Source organism: Meleagris gallopavo, chromosome 13 (genome assembly GCF_905368555.1).
Source record: "Meleagris gallopavo chromosome 13, MGAL_WU_HG_1.1, whole genome shotgun sequence".
In the NCBI taxonomy this organism is placed as follows: Eukaryota; Metazoa; Chordata; class Aves; order Galliformes; family Phasianidae; genus Meleagris; species Meleagris gallopavo.
In genome coordinates, this window is record NC_139416.1 from 10,260,391 (window position 1) to 10,284,447 (window position 24,057).

General features: G+C 38.7%; 1 protein-coding gene across 4 annotated transcripts; it reads left to right on the top strand.

Moving 5' to 3' along the window:
• The first annotated feature begins 3,535 nt into the window (after positions 1-3,535).
• LSM14A (LSM14A mRNA processing body assembly factor) lies at positions 3,536-23,942 on the top strand. 4 transcript variants are annotated; one of them, XM_085235123.1, is made up of 10 exons: positions 3,536-3,925; positions 11,028-11,191; positions 12,058-12,190; positions 13,786-13,908; positions 15,645-15,821; positions 16,113-16,175; positions 16,698-16,877; positions 19,225-19,393; positions 20,174-20,402; positions 22,157-23,942. In XM_085235123.1, the coding sequence occupies exons 1-10, from the start codon at positions 3,805-3,807 to the stop codon at positions 22,178-22,180; spliced, it is 1,383 nt and encodes a 460-aa protein (XP_085091249.1). In that variant the 5' UTR covers positions 3,536-3,804; the 3' UTR covers positions 22,181-23,942. The 4 variants fall into 4 exon arrangements, with proteins under 4 accessions (XP_085091249.1, XP_085091248.1, XP_085091247.1 ...); XM_085235122.1 differs by having other exon boundaries at positions 3,537-3,925; positions 13,789-13,908; positions 19,222-19,393; XM_085235121.1 differs by having other exon boundaries at positions 3,538-3,925; positions 19,222-19,393.
• Positions 23,943-24,057: the final 115 nt, after the last annotated feature.

Below are 24,057 nucleotides of genomic sequence, written 5' to 3' on the forward strand. Positions count from 1 at the left end.
GTCTCCATAAAAAGCACCCTAGAGGAAACCTTTATTGCTACGTAACTTCAGAAGATAAAAAGTAAATCTTTCAGCTGGAAGGAGAAAATTACAAGTCATGATTTATACTACAGTTTTCAAAACTTCAAAAATGACCTGCTTTTAATTGCAGTCTTAAATACATCTGAGGATGAATAATCTGTAATACATGAATTCATTCATATTTCTTCCCATTCACCCCTTCTTAATGTAGCCACTTTACATATATAAACACACAATAAGGAAGTATAATAGAATATTTTATTTAATAAAACACCATCTACTGTGATAGACATCAGACTCTTCACAAGTCAGAAAGCAATAATGTTAAGAATATACATGAACTTGTTGCTGAATCTATCTCTGGGCTTGCGCTTCTATGTAAGGAGCATGAGTTTTAGGGAAGTACAGGATCTCTGTGAACTTTTGTATTCATTCTTTTATCATAAAAAAAAAAAACTTTTTAAAAATATTTACATACTTTTCATCATAGAAAAGTATAGAAAACATTTCTGAACAAATCTATTGCTCTTTCATCTTCATTACTTTATTCCATACATAGTTAGCTCCTAGAAAATCACAGACTACTGTGCTCACCTCATTACACCTCTTCAAAAACAATCTTTCATGAATTATTTTTTTTGTTTGAAATAGATATTGGCCAGAAGCAAAGCCACATGGGGATCTGGGGAATGCAGATGTATTTCAGTATATTCCACTTACTCCCCTCTCTGCTCTTAGATCAGCATCTCCAGGCCAGGTCTTTCCTGAAAACTCTTCCAAAGCTTTCCTTACCCTCCCCTGAAGGGAATATCTGAAGCTTATTAATCTCCTTCAGTAAGGCGGCAGGAAAAATGTAATACACTCAACCTGATCCTCTCGATGGCTATTAGGCTCTCCACCTCCTCCAAAAGACATTGTTATTTTGACACAGTGAGCAGCAGCTCCAGGCCATTCTCTAAAGGTCAGCAAGATTCTCTCTTGCCTTGTAAGGTATCATGGGAAAGGTATCTTTATTTTTCTTATCAAACGCTTTACGTAGAGCAGAGTTACAGATACTGATTTCAGCAGTTGCCTCCTACTGACTTTACATGGCCACCCACCTCTTGCGTCCTCCACAACATCCTCAGAATACATTGTATTGCTGTAATACCTGCAGGGCATTAAAACCTTCCATGACTTTACCTTGGCATAAAGTTTCCAGAAGTCTAGTACAGCTCCTATTTACAAACATCTCAGCTCTTCCAGAAAATCTGGGCTTTCTCTTGTGTTCCAAAGCCTTTTCTTGAGAAAAGTGCTTGCTAAACCTCTGTAACATCAGTGTTCCCTTGCTGAAACAAAATCTATTACCCTTTTCTGTAAGTTCATTTTTACTGCACAATATTACATAAGATATACATGTTAGGTGTAATCTCAAAATAATGTAGGTATTTTCTACTTGCTTGTACAAAAAGGGTATTTTCTCATAAATGATTCCGTACCGAAGTTGGGATTTCACCAACAACTGTATTAGTGAGTATTCCTTGCTGGTCTGACCGCCAGCACTGCCCACTGAGCACAACAAAGCTGAGTAGTTATTGTTCTGCATTCTGCAGCTTTCTGAATGACTACATCCTGAATTACTAATTAAGGTACTTGAAAGCTTAGTATGCAGTGATAGGTGCTTTGGGCATCTCTGTCTCTCTCTCTCTCTCAAAAAAAAAAAGAAAAAAAAAAAAAGAAAAAGAAATAAAGAAAAAATACCACAGAAACATAGAAAAGAAAACAAAACCATATAAATCACCCAACCTGCTTCACACCATGCCTGCTGCTCTCAGGCAGGCAGAGAGGGGGTTCCAAGCTGAGAAATATCTCACTAATTTTCTGAGGCCAGGACTCATACAAAGTAAGTTTATTCACAATTGCAGTGGTGGGTATCCTGTAAACAGGAGCACACTTGCAGAAGCAATATCATATCTTTTATTCCCTACTGTCCAACACTTGTTCCCTCCCCTGGTTCCTCACAGGCTGAGTACTTCAGTTTCATAACTTACTTGACCCTCGTTATTAGCCATAGTCCACTCCAGTTAATACACTCATTGTCAGTGTTTTCCCAATTGGACAGTTTGTATCTGAATACCTAGTTTCATCACTCTCTCTGCAATTAGATTAGTCCCTGCTTTAGGTATGTGAAACAACTGTCCAGGGATTATTTTATCCCCTAGTTTCAATTCAGCATTCTTAAAAAGCGGTGCTATTATTCCAGTCCCCTCTATCCATGCCACCCACCTTCAGGCACAATTCCACAGACTTCTTCACCCCACCTCTCCCTGGAGTCTTTGTTCCCCATCTTCCCAGCCCCTTCCAGTATACTGCTGTGAAGTCCAGTGCTCACAGAGATACTGCACACCTATGCTTGGGACTTGGAAAAACTGAGCCTGTACTGCTGAGCACTCTTCTGCGCATGGCATGCCATCACACTTACAGGCTCTCTGATTCCCTGCAATCATTTTAGTCTCATGCTTCATCCATCTCTAGCTGTGTCCCTCATGGGATTACAGAACTGTGGATTAGAACTCCACACTCACTTTGCACTAATGCCTCAGTCATACTTTATGCAAGGGTCTCTCCCGATCCCCAAGGCAATATTTTAATTTTCTTACCTTGATCCACGCACAGAGATACCGGGTCTAATTTTCGATGTTGGTGCTTATAATTCCCTGAGACTTCGCAGAGTCTGCCTTTCAATAGAACAGCTTTGGTTTTCCATCAGCTGTGCTGGGAAGTCACCCCATCACCTCCAAGAGGACCACTGAAATCAGCGGGGTGTAATCAGGGACTCTCCTGATTACAGTGGCGAGATAACCCCAACAAGTGTCTGGATCCTGGACGAGCTCCCAGACTGTGAGAAATGTCTCAGCAATCTTCTGAGGCAAGGTCTCATACAAATTAAGTTTCTTCGTGATGGTAATGCCAGGCATCCAGTAAGCAGAAACCTGCTTGTGGGAGCAATATCATCTTTTATTCGCTACCATCTGGCACTAGTTCTCTCTCCTGAATCCTCACTGCCTGAGTACTTCAGGTTCACAACCTACACAAAGCTTGTTACTAGCCATATACAGGCAGAGTTATATTACCAATCTTTTTTTTTTTTTTTAGGAAATTCATTTGCCATTGATGTTTCACAGCCTTTGTTTTTCTCAGTTTATTTCCTAATCTCTTGCAATGGAATTCTCTGCTGCCTGCTGGCTTGGCTATCTCTGAGAGAACGCACCGTTAGTGGTTTGCTTGTGTAAGTGCCTTTTACAACATGCACAGCTAGTAGAATTTCCAGTGCAAAAACACAGCTGTCACCACACAACCTCCGGGCCAGGCAGGCAAAGTGCAGTCGACCCAACTGGCCAAACGAGCCGTACCACACAGCGCGCGAAAGCGCTCAGAGCCCCAGAGGTAATTAGGCGGGCGGCCCGAAGAGCGCTCCCCGCCTTCAGCCCCTCCTGGCTCTTCTCGCGAGATCTGCTCTGCTCCCGGCATCCATTTCGCTGCCGGAGAGGGGGGGCGCCGCTGAGGGAAGATGAAGGCGGCGGCCATGTTGGGAGCTTCAGGGCGGCTTTGGTGCGCGGTGTGCTGAGGGAGTCTGCGCGGGGAGAGCTGTTGCTGGAGGATCGGCGAAAAGTCAGTCCCGAATCGGGAGGAGAGGAGCGCCTTCTACGTTTCTGATCCGAGCTTGTTTCGTTGTTTGTGTCCGGCTTCGGGAGCGCTCGGCAGGGAAGGAGGCGGGGAGTCCCTGACCGAGGAGGCAGCACCATGAGCGGGGGGACGCCCTACATCGGGAGCAAGATCAGCCTCATCTCCAAGGCCGAGATCCGTTATGAGGGGATCCTGTACACTATCGACACCGAGAACTCCACCGTGGCGCTGGCCAAGGGTAAGGGCCTGGCGGAGCAAAGGAAGGGTCCCGGAGACGGGGCGGGAGAGAGCGGGCAGCCCGCGGGGCCCGTTGGGGCCGCGCAGCCGTGGAGTGAGATCCCGAAGCGGCGGCGTTGCGGCGATGAGGAGGTTCCGGAGTAGGCCTGCAGCCTCAGAGGGCTCAGCGGCGGCTGCGAGGGGGGATCTTGGGGTTCTGGCGAGAGCCCGCGGCGTTTCGGCCGGAGACGCAATCTTCCGCCCGCTTCCCCTCTGCGGAGCCCTGGCGGGGGAGCTGTGGCGGCCGCGACGCTTCGGAGTGGGGGTGGAAGTGAGGGAGGGGATGGGAGAGCCGTGGCGGCACGGCGCGGCCCCCGATCCCGCCGCGGGGGGTGGGAAACCCGGCGGTGCGGGGGGACCGCCGCGGAAAGGGGCTCGGAGCCTTAGTTGGGCGGCCTGGGGCAGGAGGGGCTGCTGGAAGGAGTCCTGAACGGAGGGGAAGTGAAAACCTGAGTTAGCAAGAGAGAGTAAGAGAGGAGGCAGGAAAAAGGATTTATTTGCATTGTAAAAATGCCAAATTTAAAGAGGCTGCGCACTGCCGAACTCTTCTCATCCCGCGGTGGGAGATGACTGGAGGCAGCTGCAGTCTGCAGAAGGTGATGTGAGTCCTAGGTTGTCGACAAAAAAGCTGGTCGAGAGTGCGTCAGGGATTCTTTGTAAGCTGTATGGTGCTGTGTAAATTAAAATTGGGTACAGACATAGGTGAGAGAATGTGTAAGCCAGAGAATGTGTGTGCTGGAAAGTTACGGGGGGTGTTTACAGAGTGAGTGCTGGAGACCAGCAAGTGAAAAAAAAGTTTGAAACTGCGCAAGTGAAAGACTTCAGTGTTTCATGTACACGATAACGCACTCTCAACACGAGTCTGGTAGCCATCACAGTGAGTGTGTAATGTTCAGGTCAAAAATTAAGTGAAAATCTTCTTTATTCTTAAAAACTCTATGGTATTTTAGTTTACACTTATTCAGTCTGTGTAAGTAATGTAAACACATGCATAAAAACACATTTTATCCAGCTGATAGATAAGGAGAAAAATTGCTTCTTGTGTAAATCAAACTTCTGGGAGAAGTTTGAGAATATTCCAGAGTTCTGTTCATGTTCAGTATAATAGGCTTGTCATTTTAGCATAATCACAGTCTGTAATACAAACAGATATAATATATTTACATAGTTGATGTAGATACTTAATAGTTGTTCTGGAGTTTATACCATGTAGCAGTTTGTTTGCTTTCATCACTCGTTGGCATTTATGGTATTTTTCTGTTTGTGTGCCATGTCACTTTAAGGCTTCTCCCACCCTCTAGCATATAGAAATTTATTATTTAAAGAATAGATTGCTTTATCCTGTGAGTTCTTGTATGTATGTTTTGAAACACTTCATGTTTGGTTTGGTTGGCATGCATAGTTCGTTTACTGGGCATTTAGCTCTCTTGATGTGATCTTATTTCTAAAGTTGCTTTCAAGTTGATTTATCTTGCTGGAAGTGAATTATCTGTTCAAAAAAGATAGTATTTCTTTATATGAGAAAAAAATGAATACTGTGATCAAAAAAAAGTTTAGAAATTCTACTTGAATGCTATGGTTGTTAAGATTTATACAGAAGCTCTTAGAAGAATCCTATTGTTGTGGAGCTTGTGATAGTTTTACCTTAAATTAGATTTAATGCTGAGCAGGCCAATCTTGCATGACTTCTCAAGAGTGATTAAGTCACATTATGGCGTATCTGCCAAAGTGTAGTTATTTAAGATGGATCAAACTACAGTTACAAATCTAATCTAGTTTCTTCCTCTAGCTCTAATAAAAAACGTAAATCTAAATCATTTCATTTGCTTTAATAGAACTTGGCGGAGTTAGCTCAGGAATGTGTGTTTTGTAATACAGTGTTATGATTCAGAAAAAAATAAAGCCAGTATTTCTAGGCCACTAAGAACCTAAAATCTGGCAATTAATCTGATAACAACCATGTTAGGCTTTGAAACTGCTCTCTGCTCCTCAACAAAATGTTCAAGTCTGTAGACAAAGTTTCTGGACAAATGAAAGCTTAGGTCGTATGCATGTGTTAGAACAGCATGTTTGTATATGAGGTGACAAGTGTGGTTAGTTATAGCTAGATCTGTGAAAGAAAAAGTGCATCTTAACTGTCTGCATCTGTATGTATGTTGATCCAGGTAATAGCAGAAACAAAAAAAGGCGCTTTGCTTCTGTGGTTGGTGTTGTGTGGCTGTTATCTGGGTTGAATGCATGACAGTTGGTCATTATTCATTTATTATCCATTTTCATATTATTCTTTTTCTTAACTAAAATAGATGAAATTGTTTGTGATGCGAAGTATAAAAGTAGAATTAGATTCTGTTCTTGAATAACTACAGATTTGCTTGACAATATGGCTTTCAGTGGGCTCAGCTGAAGTCAGATGAAATTGAGGATATGCTTGTGAAATGTCTTCAATTATCTTAAATCTTGTGTGATTTGGGCAGAAATAAGATTTTTGGGCTGATAATAGAATACTGATAGTATTCTTCAGTTCTTTGAGGGATAATCTGTTCACGTTCTGTTATGTTAATTTTGTTTGCAAAGCTATTAAGCTGTGGCAAAAGTTGTAACTTCTCTTGTGAGTTAAAGGAATATAGGAACTCTTTAAAAATGTTATGACTGATAATGGAAGGCAGTGCATCTTTTCACAAATTGCTTGAGTCTATCATTATTTTATAAGTTAAAACTCCAACTAAAAGTATTAAATTACACGATTATTTGCAACTTCTATATATTATTGATGCATGTGTTTCCTTTGGATTTGTAGCTTCCCAGAGGTAGTGTGTGGTAACAAAAAAACACCCTCTCATTCTCAATTTATAAATTAAATTAGTTTGACATGTCCTTCCAATTCTACTTTTTTTTTTTTTAAATAATCATTTGATCCAGACACTTTTGGAATAGACTGCTAGTGAACCACAGATAGGGTATGTAAAGTGATTGCTGCCTTGTCTAGGAGCAATTGTAGAATAATCATGATCATTTTTTGTTGATCTTATATGTTGCAGCATTAAAAAGTAGTTCTTATCTTTCAAGGTGATAATTCATATCTTTCTATTTCAAGACACCGACTTAGGAAAAGAGATTTTTAATGTAGGTAAGCCATGTAAGAACAACGAGGCTTTGTTCTCTGACAGCTAGCTAACAGTAGGGAATCCTTAGGGATGTGGATATGAGGAAATGAGATGTGTCTTTCTGTTGTAATGCATCAGTTTTCACTATCTGCTGCTGGGACTTTGTGTGGAGTTGCATTGGACCATTATAATTAATAGATACTAAATTCATGAAAGCAACTTCATTAATAAGCAGTTAATGTTCTAGTATTTTCAGCTGGCTACGGTAGTATTATCCGTAGTCTGATGACACATGCAAGAGCAAACTGTACTTTGCAAAATATGTAAGAGTGAGAGGAAATGAAAATAAGCACATGAAAAATATTATCTTGTAAGACTTAAAAGGACTGTGGTAAATCCATTCAAAAAGGCAATCAAACTTATTTTGACCAACTTCAACATCATTACTATATAGCATACTTTAATACATCCTGCTGTATTATACTATTTCATTATCCAAGGAGACCGTCAGTCATCAGAAAATCCAACACCTGTTAAATGAAAAAAATACTCTGCTAATCAAAAGCCAATTTGTGTAATGTACTAGCAAAAGAGGACTCTGTTCTCCTGTAATGTGAATTATGGCAAACATGGAGTTCAGTTAGTCTCTGCATACAGTGCTTAGACAGTCTTACCAGCCTTACTTTGTATGTATCACGTAGATAAAGAAATCAGCCTTTCTCCACTGTTAAGGGATCCATGAGATATTTGGTGACAAAAGGAAGGCTATAATTACCAGAACAAATAATTGCAATTACCACCTCTATCCAAAATCTCACCACCTTTTCTCTGTAACATACTTGGATGGCTGCACACCATTAATGGAATAAGATTAATGTTAAGGAGTCAGCTTGTAGAGGGCTCATACTCATTGGAACATTAACTCAGTCTGCATTCTCTTACTCATAGGAGTGTTAACAGGGAGGCAAGATGTGGCGGAAGTAGACATGAGTGGGCTTCATTCTGCACACAGAGTTGATCTTGGCACACAAAGTTCAAGACATGTAGGCAGTGTGTTCCTTAACTGACCCTGAAAAACAACTTGATAAAAACTTAATGAAAACCTACCCCTTGCCTTCTTTATTGTCACTCCTGTACTGAAGGAAATGCTCAGGTCTTTGCAAGAGTTTAAGCTGCTTCTGTCTTTGTTTCTGACTCTTTTGCCCAATTAATGTTTGTAAAAGTCTGAAAGAATCATAGAATTGCTCAGGTTGGAAAAGACCTTAAAGATCATTAAGTCCAACTGTAACCTAACCATACTACCCTAACTCTAACAACCCTCTGCTAAATCATGTCCCTGAGCACCACATCCAAATGGTTTTTAAACACATCCAGGGATGGTGACTCAACCACCTCCCTAGGGAGCCCGTTCGAGTGCTTAACAACCTTTCCTGTAAAGAAGTTTTTCCTGATATCCAACCTAAATCTCCCCTGGCTTAACACGAGGCCATTTTCCCTCATTCTGTCACCAGTGAGAAGAGACCAATCCCACTCTCACTGCTGCAATCACCTTTCAGCTATTTGAAGAGAGCAATAAGGTCTCCCCTCAGCCTCCTCTTCCCCAGACTAAACAGCTCTAGTTCAAAAGTACAGGTGTAGTCTGAAATGTCCCAGGAGACACAGCTGGGTAGAGCTCTAAGACTGCTGCTGCTCCAGTACCTTACCTTTTTGATACTTTGCCATATTAGTATTTCTGATTATCCAAAATTATGGCAAAAAAACTATTTTGTTCTATTATTCTACTGTATTGTCCATCTTTAGTATTAATTTAATATTAATAAAATCAACTTTGGTTATACTTACACACAGTAGATCAAATGATGCAGTGAAGGGCCAAAGTTACTTTACTGTTTATGTAATATGTATAAATGGTTAATAATCAATGTTGAATCTTTGATCACAACTGAAATAAATAGGTCATTCTGAAAGTAATGCTTCCTATTTATTTCCATGAAAACTACAACAGATACAAAGAGCACAATAGCACTATTTGATAGAGCAAGTTATCAGCTACCAAACACTATTTTTCAACGTAGTTATCGCCATTAGCTGTGCATTTTTGCCAGCAGTGATCAGGAGCCTGCATACTGTGCTTGTAAAAATCTGTATCAGTGGAGGTGGCCCACAGTTTTACAGCTGCTATAAGGTGATAATTGCCCATGCAGTCCATCTTTTATCAAACAGCTGGAAGTCAGAAGGCTCCAAATCTGGACTGTATGCCAGGTATGGTAGGACAGTCCAGCCAACATTGGCAGTGTGCTCCACAGTCTTTAAACTGATGTGTGGCCCGGCGTTATGTTACTGGGGAAGGGTTGTCTTCCTGTCTGCCCTGACTCTGGAAGTTCAAGCCTTCAGATTAGCATTACCATGTAGTGGTCAGAGTTAGTTTGCCTGGGTTCTCAGTCTTTTTTTTCTGTTGAGAGAGAAGAAAGGTTTGTCTTGTAACAGAGTTTTGAAGTTGTCTTGAGCAGCATCTGTCTTTTGACAGCTCTTAAACACTACAGTAGTGTTTGGAGCAGGCTTTCAGATACATAGAAATAGAGAAGTTAATTGTAGTAGATGGTAAGAGTATAAGCTAGTAGTTATAACTATTTAGTATTTTTCTCACTGTAGTGTCATGTCTTTAACCCTCAGTTCCCAAGCAACTTGTAATACTTGACTGTTCATGCAGGACTAGAAGAAACAACAGTGATGGAAGATGGTATAGCCTCAGAAATAACTTGGTATCTCTTCATACAGCTCTGTAGGAAACTCTTCTTGTGACTGAAGGTTTTATTACTGAAAATAAATACATAATAATGTCTCAAAACTGCTTATGTATCTGAAAAAGGGAAAACTTATTCTAGTAAATTAAAGCAAAGTACAGATGCATAAGTTCTAGTATGTTACAGTGCAAACAAACTTCTTAAAAAGCTAGAACAAAAAGTTGTGGTATTACTGAAGCTACTGCAAGTTGATGGTCAGTAGAATTTGAGTGTACTTTATTCTTAATTTCTTTCAATTCACTGATTAATTTTTGCTTTTGAAGCTCCAGCTTTTGTAGACATATTTTGTTCCATCTTGTTTTCAGCAAAGATTGGCACAAAGGTGAGGAAAGGTCTTGGAGGAAGTAGCGATGTGATGCTCTATTCATGTATGCATGCAGTGTTTAGTGGGAAGGGAAAAGCATGATAAGCATCATTACACAATCTGAATGTTGGAAGTCAGCTAAGTGCATAGAAATAAATGTAATTTCTCAATATGCTGTGCACTATGTCGATATGCTTAGGAAGATAATTCTGACCCAGTTAATTTACTTAATTTGGTGAAAATCATGTGAAACTTAACACCAGCAACAAAATACGTTCTGTTTCATGAAAATTGTCTACATATACTGCAGAGAGCCTAACTTTGACTTGAAATATTCATTCAAATCTTAAATCTACTGGAGAAAGTTTGCTTTTGGTCCTCTTTAGTATCTTAATTTCTGGTAATTTTGGCATGATTTTTTTTTTCCAATTTGCAAATCCATAACATGAAGTATAAACTCATGTAACCCTTAATTCACAAGACTGGTTTACCGACTTTTATTGCTACATGACATCTCTGCTGTTAAAATTAATGTCTAGAGAGTGATAACATAAGCAAAAACTGCTTTGCTGCTTCCCCTCAACTTCACTAAGCAATGAAAATATTCAGCCCATGACTGCAAGCGGTGTTTTAGTAAAGAGCCAAGGAGGCACCTTTCTGCTTCAATTTTAACTGAGATTTGCAAGATCAAATTTCTTGTTTATGTCTGAGTAGTTAATAATGGTAAAGAGTATGCTGCCTGTATAATAAGTTTTGTGCTCAATAAAATCTTACTCTTTTTATTTAAAACTGTTGTTCTGTGAAGTATATTTGAAATATTGGTTAAATGCAAGATGGTTTCTGTTTTTGCAGTTCGTTCCTTTGGTACAGAAGATAGACCAACTGATAGACCTATACCGCCTCGAGATGAAGTCTTTGAGTATATTATATTCCGTGGTAGTGACATTAAAGACTTAACTGTCTGTGAGCCACCAAAGCCTCAGTGTTCTTTGCCGCAAGACCCTGCTATTGTTCAGGTAAGTCAAAATATATTTTGTGTATTTGTTGCTTAAGATATAACATAGCAGCTTTGAGTGTTCTCTAGCTGAGAGTGCTTAAAAAATCAGATCTTTGTTGAAATTCACAAACCAGTGTTTGAGCCAAAGAACCCCTTTTCTGAATCACGTTCTTCACTATGAAAAATCAGGGTTGAAATCTAACTCTAGCACAGTTCACTGGAATGCAAAAGTTAATGTGTTTCTAATGGTTAGCTGGTTGATAAGGTAAAAATCTGGATTATTCCTTGCAGATTATACCTACGGTCCTCTAGGATCTTCTGGTAAAAACTAGTACAACTGTTTTTGTCAGCATTTATTGAGATCTGTGGAGTTGTGTTAATGTTAACCCCAGTGTTTGTAATAAACTCACTGTCCTCTGGTATCTTAGGGTCTTTCATTGGTCATATGTTTTTGAAACTTTAGGAAAAACATGTAGCACTTCTCATGTTTGCTGACAGAAGCTTTTATGGGTGTGTGACAAAAGTGAAGTCCAGTATTGGAGGTAACAGTGAAGAGATTGCACATCTTAGGGTACTGTTTTCACAGGTCTGTGGTATTGGTATGGTGGAAGCAATTTCTAAACTGTACGCATGCTTGTGAAAATGTTTTCTGCTGCCAACTGCTTTGAGGTTTTTCATGCAGAGTAATTTGCATACTTAACTATTTTTGTGTCGCCTTTGCTTCTCCATTGAAGTAAAATAATTGCTATGAAAACAAGCTCTTGGAAGTTAAGGTTTTTTTTTGTATGTTTAGCCACAGCTGTGGTGTTAGGATAAATCTTAATGAATAGTTTCTGCATTTCTTGCTTTATAGAGCTATTTCCTACTTGTGTTTTTTGTCTTTAGTCTTCACTAGGATCTTCAACAACATCTTCATTCCAGTCTGTGGGGTCCTATGGTCCTTTTGGCAGAATGCCTGCATACAGTCAGTTTAGTCCAAGTCCGCTTGTGGGACAGCAGTTTGGCACTGTTGGAGTTGGTATGTTTATATTTATTATTTTGTGTTTTCCTATAAGTGAAGTTGCAGGTATATGTGTACAGACAGTGAGTGCTTATAAGTCCTTCAGTGCTTTATCCTAGGGGGTAGATCCAGAGTATTCAGTCTGTATCAGTCTCACAGTTTAGCTGAGGAGTATTAGGTTTCTTATAGTCTTTGCACCTCTAATCAAAGTATTCATGTGATTGAAAACTAAATGCCCTCAGAGGGATGAGTGGTGAAGGGCTCATATATTCATGAAGTCATTATATTTCATATGTATTCATTACACTCATCTTGTATTTGCTGTATCTCACAAGTGGTAGAGGCAGCACCTCCGTAGAAGTCTCAGCTGCTGTGAGTACCTGGTTTCCTAGGCTGATCAAGGTAGTGTGTGCCTCACCAAGGGTTTGGATTACTCAGCAGTCCACGGGCCAGCACGGTCCTCCTCATTCATGAGATGTCAGTGTGGTACAAAGTCCATTGCTTGAAGTATTTGTGAGTGGCATGTGTTAGTACATCTACAGCATAGAGGCACAACTGCTAAACTCACCAACTTTCGTTCCTCGAAGTTTCTTCAGTAAAAAGAGAACTGTTTCCAACACTAAAAAACAGCAATTAAACCCCCCCCACGTGAGTGTGTAAGGACCTCATTTTACAAAGAAACAAAATAGGCATGAAGCTTGTTTCCATTCAGTGTGTACAGGTGAAGGGAATTTGGGAGTCAGATGATGAAGCTGAGGTCTTGTATGCAATGAAATGTAGTGATGGGTATGTGTTGTGCTGATACAAATGCAACTGTAGTAGACTATGGTAATGATGAGTGATGGCTGGTGTTACTTACACCAATGACTAAAATATTTAAAAGTAGTTAAAACACTAAACTCTTCTTAGATTCTTAGTTCTTAGATTTCTAAATAAACTATTTAGAATTTATTTTTTTAATCTTCTGTAATCAAAAATATATTTTCCTAGTATAATTGGAACCTGCATTTGTATTTAAGATACTAAAGATCACTAATGATCAGTTTATCTCTTTAGTGAAAAATATTTATTTTTTTTACTGAAATGTAGTAGCTGTTGGCTTTCAGTAAGCACGAAGGTGAAAGCCTTCATCTCTGTGAGTGAGAAAAGACCACAGAGATGCTCCTGAGGTGGAGTTTCAAAGGATTTTCTTTTTCTTTTTTTTTTTTGTATTCTACTTTGTATTTTATCTCCTAAGATCTTATATTCTTGTAACTATTACACTGACAATGTTATTCCTGTTACTGAAAATGTTTCATATGAAAGGAAAGCTGCAGAACTGTCTTTGACTATCAAGTTTTACTTATTTAAGTTATATTTTTGTTTGAAAGATGGGAAGTTGAAAAATATACTAGTACTGTTTGTTCTTTACTGTGAGATGCTGATCATGCTCTGTTAATGCTCATGATATTAGCTTTTTTAAATAAAAAAACAAGGTATTACAACCTGATCAGCTTGTTAAGTGAGAAGGTGATTGTCTAACATGCCTTCACTCATCATTTAGTGTTAACTTTTTTGTATTTTTTAGCTAGAGAAAAGTCTGAGGTCTTAAAACTGTATTATTTCTTTCAAAGCAGGAGGTTCGTTAACGTCTTTTGGAACAGACTCTTCAGGCAGTGCTAGCATGTCCCAAAGCACTGCAGTTGGTTCTGCGTTTACAACAGATGCAAGAGCACTAAAAACACAAATGTCTCAAGGTAAATCTTTTTTAATAACTCCTTTCTTTTTGACCTATCATTTTTTTAATTTCTGTTATTTAGGTGGTTGCCAGAAATGTAACCAAACAACTCAATTCTGTCATGAAAACATTTTAAAACAACAACAACAAAAAAATCCACTGTGAATATCTGATCTATAAATGTTTCCCTACATCTAGATATGCTGCATATGCTGCTTAAGCAACTGTGTTAGTATTGGCAATTGTTAGACATTGTTCTTAAAATGCCATTATTGTGGAGTAGGACTTAATTCAATTGAATAATTTTAGCAGGTGGAAATTTGGATAATTTTAGCATATGGAAATTTGGCATGTAGTCTTATTGATAGTATGAAAAAGCTGAAGGTACTTGACACTGATATAGTTGTGAAGTCCGTCAGTCTACAGTTCTTTATTTTTATTTCTAATGTGTTTAAATAATATTTACAGCAGACTTGAATGTCTGTACAGAGAGTGATGTTGACAGTTAAGTCTGCTTAACACTAATAGAAACTGCATGATTTATTGTGTAATATGGCATAAAGAAGAAAACTGCATTAAGGTTAATACTTGATACTTTCCTGAGTGGCAAAGAGAAAAGAAACTAAATGTTATGCAACTTAGCCCTCATTTGTCCTGAGTATCTGTTAAGTTTGCTCCCCAAATCCCAAAGGCGTATTTCTTGCTCTTCCAGTTTTCATTGCTGTGACTAAAAGTTGGCACAAACATAGGGTCCTGATGCTATTTTCAAGTGTATTTCATTACGTTAGAAGACAAAACACTTTGGTGTTTCTAAATTCTAGATGAAGTTTGGGAACCAAAAGGGACTGCTCTCATGGATTAGTTTTATGGATTACCAAAAACAGATTCTAGTTTGTTTAATTAATTATTCTAAGCATTTAATTTTTTCTCTTGAAAGTGTAGCTTGGTTTCCTGTAGAAGTTAAACGTGTATGATTTTTTTTTTTTACTTAATACAGTATGTTCCAGATAAGCAAACATTGTTCCACAAAATTTACAGAGGACACCAACAAGTTTTTTAGTGTATTTTTGCTTTTGAAAGTAATTGTTTTAGATCGTGTGTTGTTTAATTTTTATGGAATGCCTATTATTTTCTTTTTCTTTGGACTTCAGTCTTATCCCACTAATTTCTTAGTGTATTTATCAATATCATATTATAAATTTGTGAGATCACATATCTCAGTTGTAAAGATGTTTCTGACCCCAGTCACTCATGTTGCAAGCTGAAATGTATGGGCAGCAGTTTATGGGGAAGCTTGCGTGATTTCTTCACCTGCAGTATGCCTGCCACTAGCTATAACTATTCATTATTTTGTAGTGAATGCAAAATATTGTGCTAGATGAAATAAAACCTAAGTATCATAACACAGTCTCTGCCTTTGGGAGTAGTTGCTCTCCATTTGGCTTTCCAGGGATGCAGAAGGAGTACGTATACTTCCAGGCAATCCAGGAATTTCATTCCAAAGTTAAATGCACATCGTGGATGTGTTGGTAGGGATTAATTGTCCTACCCATTTTTTTTTCTTTTAGATTAGGGGAAGGGGAATTGATAAATATCCTTCATTCTGGATTAGTGGATCTGAGGGTGCAGAAATATTTATTTCTCTGTCAGCAGTCTTGACTGATAAGGCAGATAAACCTGTCAGTCTGGATTGGTTGGGACCAGTAACTTGAATTTATGGATGAGAAATGATTTTTGTTTGCTTGTTTTTTAAAGGTCGTTCAAGCCCTCAGATAGATCATTTGAGAAGGAGCCCCACCATGGAGCAAGCAGTACAAACAGCTTCAGCCCACTTGCCTACTCCAGCACCAGTTGGGAGGAGGAGTCCTGTGCCAGCCAGACCTATGGTGTCTGCTAGCCAAAAATCATTGGAGAGTCAAGAGCACAGACGAGGTAGCTTTGGTTAATTTTCATGTGGGTTCTTTTCTTCCACACGCAGCTTAAGTGCTGTTTTTGAGGTTGACATGTAGGAATTTTCCTGCTGCCCTTTACTAGTAGACTGGGTAGCAGAGACCTGGATTTCACCTATTGCTTTTTAAAGTCATTTATTTATTTATTTATTTACTCATATTTTACTTTCATAGGTTTGGATTTTTTGCAATTCAGAGCCATATAGCAATTTACATAAGTATGGTAGAAAATACCAAATTGGATAAACAAACATCTTTTTATTTCCAACTTTAGCTGAAGCACACAAGGTTTCAAGATCAGAAAATGAACTCAGAAATGAAAACAAACGACAAATTGGTAAATCTTATTTTGAGAAATAGCTATAATTCTAGTTTCAGACTTGAATTAATTTTTTTTAAAGCCTGCTTTAAAAATTGCAGCATTATGTATACTTTGCAAAATGCTAAGACTTAGTTTTTAGTGTGCAGAAATCTTAGTCTTTCAGTTCACCTTATAACATAAAACTTTAGAATTTAGAATGTTTTCACAGTATTGTTTACAGTGCATTGATTGGGTCATGGATTTGTAAACAATAGAATGAAGCAAACTTGGTATCTTTTGAATAAAATACTCAGCTGAAGAGAGATGAGCATTTTTAAGTCTTAAGAAGGCTTTCAATGACTTCTAGGAAGTCTTTTAGTACACCCCAACGTTAGAGCACTATGCTTTCAGTGTCACTGTATTCACTGTAAGTGAATTTAAAAATTGTAAGCTGCTCCAGGGCTTGTAACAACAGAAGTGCAGGATGCATGAAGTCCCAGCTTCTACTCCAGGAACTTTTTTTTTTTTAAAAAAAAAAAAAAGTTTCCCCCTCTTTAGTTCCAGGTGCTCCTTCAGCACGGAGAGGCCGTGGAGGTCACCGAGGAGGCCGAGGAAGATTTGGTATTAGGAGGGATGGTCCAATGAAATTTGAGAAGGACTTCGATTTCGAAAGTGCAAATGCACAATTCAACAAGGAGGAAATTGATAGAGAATTTCATAATAAACTTAAACTAAAAGGTAAACCAACTCTTGTTTTAGATTTAAGTGTGGGTGAAATAAGCATATCTTGCTGTTCAAGTTTTGTTGCTGCCCTGGGGAAACAGCTTTTAAGAAGTATTACCTTCAAAGTCTTGTTCGTGGTAGTGGAAAATAAACCAATTAATAAGTAAACTGAAATTGCCTATTTAATTCATTAAGTATTTGGTTAAATACTGAAGTGCGGGCTTTGAAGGAATTGTGAGTTGAAAGTATGTGGCATACTTCAGCAAATCTGTCAGTTAAAAATACTTGAGCAGAAGTCTCAGTAGTGTAAGTGTTCTTCTGGAGAAGATGCAATAAAAGAAAATCCATATTTTGTTTTCATTTTGAAGGAGAGTGCAGTGAGGTTTTCTTTGTGTAAAGTTCCTGGTATTTCTTTGCCGTTACTCCTTTCTAATGAAACACCAGAGTAATTCATATCCATGTTGCTAGTATGTTTATTTTGTTTTCTGACAGGATTCTGTTTTTATTACCTTGTTCTCTATGACCAGACACCTGTTGGTTGTTACGGCTGCTAGTTTTTGAACAAAATGCTGTAAAATAGACTTTTCTATTTTAGGAAATGATTGGCTAAAAGTATGTCAGGTTTCAGCATAGAGTAAAATCACCAATGGAATCCTATAGGATTTGTTCTCTGGTGCTTGCTTCTTCTGAATCTTTTTTTAACGATGATGTGACACGCAAATGATTAGCTTAATGTGGATACTAAATTTTTCAGAATAGTAAGGAGAAACCTTGAGAAATGAGTTGGCAGACAACACCAAACTGAGGAAGTGTCAATCTGTCTGAGAGTAGGAAGAGTCTGCAGGAGTGATTTGGACAGGTTGGATTGATGAGCTGTGGCCAATGGGATGAAGTTCAACAAGACCCAGTGTCAGGTCTTGCACTTTGGTTGCAACAACCACATGCAGTGCTACAGGCTTGGGGCTGAGTGGCTGAAAAGCTGTGTGATGGAAAAGGGTTTGGGTGTCTTGGTGCTTGGCTGAACATGAGCCAGGAGTGTGCTCAGGTGGCCAACAAGGCCAATGGCATCCTGGCTTGCAGCAGAAATCATGTAGCCAGCAGGAGCAGGGAGATGATTGTCCTTCTGTACTCAGCTCCTGTGAAGTTGCATCTTGAGTACTGTGTTCAGTTTTGGGCCCCTCATTATAAGAAAGACATCAAGACCCTGCAGCATGTCCAGAGAAGGGCAGTGAAGCTATTAGAGGGTCTGGAACAGAAACAAGTCTTATGTGGAGGGGCTGAGGGAAATGGGATTTTGTAGTATGGAGGAGACTCAGGAGACCTTATCACACTCCACAGCTCCCTGAAAGGAGGTTGTGATGAGGTGGGAGTCGACCTCTTTTCCTAGTGTAACTAGTGATAGGACAAGAGGTAATGGCCTCAAGTTGCATTGGGGAGGATCTGCATTCAGATTGGATGTTAGGGAAAATTTCTTCTCAGAGCGGTTAGGTGTTGGAACAGGTTAGAACAGGGAAGTGATGGAGTCACTGTCCCTGAAAGTAAGAAAAGAGTAGATGTACTTAGAGACATGACTTAGTGGGCAGTATTGGTGGTAGGTGGATGGTTGAACTAAATGATCTTAGAGGTTATTTCCAACCTTAATGATTCTGTGATAAAGAATTACAGAAACATCTTATGAGACATAGCGGTAGTGTGTGTTGTGGAAGTTTGAGTGAAGAAATAAGTTCAAATGTGACATGAGATTTGAGCTCTAAGCAATTAAAATGTAATTTCAGGATGATAAGTTCTGCGGAACTATCAGCTTCTATTTCAGTATGAGTGAAAACAAGAAGTAGAACTTCAGACATTATTAGAGAAAGAATATAACGTAGAGTCAGTTAAAGGCATGTCTTGAATGCTGGCCCTTTGACTCAAGATACTTCAGAATCAGAAGACAATGAAGAAGGGTAATGGGGGCAAACAAAATCATGGATAGGCCTTGGTAAGAGGACTGATGGAGGCACTTAACTGTAAAAAAAAAAAAAAAAAAAGGTAGCTAGGAGCTTATAAAACAGGTGACCGTCAAATCCATTTTGTCAAGGTTTTGTTTTGTGTATTGTTTTTTAACTCAGAAAAACTATTGTTTTTAACTTAGAATGTAGGGGAGATCAAACTTCTAGGCAACAGTAGCGAAACATTCTAACTCATGTTTCAGATTGATTGACTTCCACATTCCTTTTAGGAGGGCTTACTATATTTTTTTAACATTCAGGTGTTTTTTAGGGGGGGAAGGTGTGTGTATATATGTCTTGGAATAAATTAATATTGCTGTACTGTTTAGTCTGGCCTGGAAGGAATCTGTTTACTGCTTGTTTTCTAGAAGACAAGCTTGAGAAACCAGAGAAGCCTGTAAATGGAGAAGACAAGGGTGACTCAGGTGTAGATACCCAAAATAGCGAAGGGAATGCAGATGAAGAAGATCCACTTGGACCCAACTGCTACTATGACAAAACCAAGTCCTTCTTTGATAATATCTCCTGTGATGACAATAGGTATGGCCTGTAAGGGAAAGCTTGTTAGCGTATTTAATGTGTCTGTGTTATGAGTAGTGCCAACACAACCTTATTACAATAAAGTCAATAAAGGCTACATCTGCATGCCAAAGATAAAATAAAATGGGAATACAGAGCACTTCTGATTGTATATGCTACAGAATCTCCTTTTCCAGTTTAGGTTTTTTGCTTTACTATGCAATTAGCACCTTAGTTAAGTCAATTACTGTTTTGCTTTTATAGTGTTTCTAAGTAGATACATAACTTAGCAAGTAGTATTGTTTGAATGGGAAGATAACATTACAGGAAGAGAAAAGCTTATCTTTCCTGTGGGCTTTTTTATTATGCACGTTGATGTGGATTGCTGAGTTTGAAGAATGGGGGATGAGAGGGAAGGTTGGGTTTATTTTACTAACAGCTAGATAAGATTAATACATGCAACTGTAAACTCTTACTTTCTTGTTCTCTGCTTTAAATTGCAAATGACTCTTTTTTTAATATATCATGTTGTCTGTAGAGGTTAGAGACTTGGCTATTCTCTACAGGAAACTTAGAGTGTTTTTGATTTATAACCGATGTTGTAACACACTTCATTTTGCTGAGTGAAGCGAGTTGTGGCAGACATCTAGGTTCTTGCAGAAGGCATAGTTTGTAAATTTGATGTGATAATGCATCATTTTTTATTTCACTGCCTTTGTGGTGGTTCTAACAAAACAGAGCAGCCTTCATTCTAAAGTGTTTTAAAAACAAAAACAGTCTTTGTTCCTATGTATGTGACAGGGAACGTCGACCAACCTGGGCTGAGGAAAGAAGATTGAATGCAGAGACCTTTGGAATACCACTGCGTCCTAATCGTGGCCGTGGAGGGTTCCGAGGCAGAGGGGGGATTGGTTTCCGAGGTGGAAGAGGACGAGGAGGTGGAAGAGGTGGTTTCACTACTCCCCGTGGTTTCCGTGGTGGTTTCAGAGGAGGTCGTGGAGGCAGGGAGTTTGCTGACTTTGAATATAGGGTAAAATACATTTAATCTTACACTAACTTGATCAACTGTGTTTGGAAACTAGTAGTATAACTTTTGCTGCTTTTAGATTTGATATCGAACTAGAAATTCTTGAATAGTGTTGTGCAGATAGATTCAGCTACTTAATGGAAAGTCTTTTGATTCTCGTTACTTATCATTGTTTGGCTGTCAACAGCAACCAAAAGCTGCCTTTAATCCGATGTCCTAAATATTTGTTCTGTAGCTGGATTTGAAGAAAAATATGAGAGATCTGTAGATCTAATAGAAGAGTTAGAAGAATTGCAGGCGTTTTTCTAGTCAATACTGAAAAACACAAAGAAGAAACTTGTAGTGTGCAAAGAAGTTCTTTGACTTCTTTGTGAATGAGTTGGCACAGTGCCTACGTACTTGTAATATACTACATAGCCCTTAAAATAGAATAATTGAAGTTAAGTGTACAGATGACCTTTTGTAAAAGACAGGTCAAATGTTTTTGACGTATGTAAGTTTGTTGCACAGTTTGTAATTATATTGTAGCTCAGTAGCTATTGGGAAAGCTGAGGCAAGATTGACTTTTTTCAGCCACTCATAGAGCAAAAAGAAACTGGGAGATAAATCAAAATCTTGCAGAAAAGATCACTACCCGTCCCATAGATAAAATATTTTCTAAAAGGTGAAAATAAGTATTATTACTTTAAGTAAATATGAACAGCATTATGCTCAAGTTGCCATAGAAGTCTGTTAACCAAAGTAGTCTGATGCACAAACATGCTTTTATCATCATGTAATCATATAAATAGTAATTTGCTCTGCAGAAGCTATGGTGGCTGAAATCACTGTTTCTCTTTTAGAGTATACTTTTGCAAAACTATCAAGGCATGCGCTTTCCTCTTTCCTGTGGAAGATCTTAACTCCTGTTTTTATCAGCCATTCCAAGGAAGAGAAGTTGGATGCCACCCTCTGCTAGTAAAGCAGTGTATTCTGTGCTAATGGTATCTTAGGTGCACTTCATTTTTCTTAAAAATAACCCCAAATCCACCTCTTATCAGTGCTAATGGATCAGACAGATTATATGAATTATGAGAGCTCACTCACTTGCAAAAATAAAATCTTTTCATAATTTCAGTGCAAGCTATTTTTCTAGACATCATCTTCAACTTGAATGCCACCCTATGAAGGAGCAGAAATAATGTGTGTTTAAAATCAGTAACAAATATAATTAACTGAATTAAAGCAAGTAAGTGTAGACTTTCACAATTCTGACTCAGACAGAAGAACTTCTGGTGGCTTATCTTGTGAGCAGTAATTTTTACAGAGCAAAATCATTGCATTCTGGTTGAAGATCCAATTTTTTACTTTAAAGCCTCTTCATAATTGCAGATGTCTGTCCCTCAGCCATTCCTTCCTTAAATTGCAAGAATTAGCCCTGTGATTTAAAGAAGTTTAGTAGCTGAGCATGAACTGAAATGAGGAGTTGAAGATCATAAATAGGTTTTTGTGAATGAATGTTTCACATTTGTCTGGATAAGTAGGAGGTGGCATACAGGCAGAGGATTTGTGCTACAACTTCAGTCAGTGAGCTATCTCGGTGTTTGCCAGTATTTTGACCAGCTGCTAATGTGGAGATTGGAGAAGTCTCTTTTCTGATTTCAGAAAATCAAAAGTAGTCGTTGGAGTGTATCTTCTCCCAGCGCTGTTCCCCGAATTAACCTGTCATTTTTTGTTTTGCAAAATTAATTGTAACATTCTACTGTTGTTCCCTCTAGAAAGACAACAAAGTTGCTGCATAGTCTACAGGAAAGCTGAAACTGCGTGAACGTCTAGATCTTCTTGATCCAGAGAATTAGTTTCAATCTCTGCAAAGAATGAAGTTAATTTGCTGTATACTTGTCACCAGCACTGGGATTTAACTATTTAATTTCAAAGGGGTGTAATGCAGTTACTTTTTGAAAAATGGCCATCTTTGAAAACAGTGAGCATTAAATATATTTGAGACAGAAGGATAAGTAATTTCTTATGTATAGTTAATTATAAAGCAGTACTTCGATGGAGTTTAAGTATTTTTTCATCACTGAAAGGATTTTTCTTATTACTAAACTGTATTTGATAATTGCTTCAAGTTGTAAGGACAATTGTATGCAGAAGGCCGTCGATACTGTGAGTGTTTTGATCCACTGAAGGTTGTTTTTTGGAAATCCTGTAATATCCCTTTTGAGATGGTTGTACTTTATCAACTAGGGTGCTGGACAGTAGAAAACTTGCTTTGTCAGTCAGATATGTACACACAGTAAATACTGTTTCTTAGGCAAAGGAAACTTTTTATATAGTTGTAAAATTCCATTATATCCCATTGCCAAAGAAACATTACAAACTTTGTATAGCTGTATAAAAAGCAACTAATTTTTTAAAGAATAAACATTTTTAAGTCTGCAAACATACTGTGTTATTGCAGAAGTTGATATGCTGAAGAACACTGAATTAGTTGTGTTTTTTTCTTTAGCAGCTTTTTGGGCTTAAATTTGATTTTATATTTGGAGTATAATGAAGATTTCAAATGTTCTTCCATTACACAAAACTGGATACACTCTTCGCTTCTCTTGCAAGCAATTGATTTTGTAGTTTCTGGCATATCACAGGATTTGACCAAATGAAAGAGATATTTTTCAAATGAGGACAAAATAAATTTCATATGTCCAAATTTTCAATTAATTTTACTTAGTGATAAATATTAACTTTTTTTTTTTAATAATGGACTAGGCACATGAGTTAAAGCGATTCTTCTGGAATGCCTGGGCCAGAAGTATGTCTGCATTTGTCAGTTTTTGGAACGTTAACTTTGTTGTAATACCTGTAGACATAAGCAATTGAGGAATTAGTGTTTGGAGTTGTTTGCATTTGATAGGCCATAGCTTGGAGAAGATGAGAACCTGGTTCTAAGATATTGCATCCGCAAATGACATAGTATGAACTTTTTGCCAGTTCTGATGCCTAGTTCCACCTTGTGGATACGCTGAAATAGAGACCCGGTCATTTGTGTCTGTATGTGTATGTGAAGGCCACAGGAATAAAGGGATCCAAAGATTAAACGTTTTGATCTAATTTACTGATTTTTTTTTTTTTTTTTAACTTCAAAGTACTCAGTGGTGATAAAGATGCGGAAAACTGCACTGTTGGAAAATTGGAATATTTAAAGTGGGTGATAGAATCTTAATTTTATAACTTTTGTATAGCACTCTGAGGAACTATTTTGTAATTGGTTTCCTTATTAAAGTCAAGTATTTGGCAGCCGTAGAAGTTAGATAACATTGTTAGTAACGTTTTTGCATGTGAACAGCACTGCCTTGTGGGGGCCGCCGGGGCTGGCTCCGAGCAGCTGCAGCGCTGTGGGAGCGCGGGGCTGCCGCACGGCTGGGGGCAGGAAGCGGCCGTACGGGCGGCTGCGGGGCGGGGGCTCTGTGCGCAGGGAGCGGGCAGCGCGGCCACCGGCGGGCTACTTTGTTTCATGGAAGCGAGGGGTTTTTATTTTCAACCAGAATAAACTCTTCAATACAACGAGGCTGTGGGGAGTTATTTCGTGCCCTCGCAGCCGCACGGGACAGGGAGGGAGCGGCTGCTTTCGCTCGGGCGGGAACCGGGCGCGAGGAGGGAGGGGCGCGGGAGTGGGGGG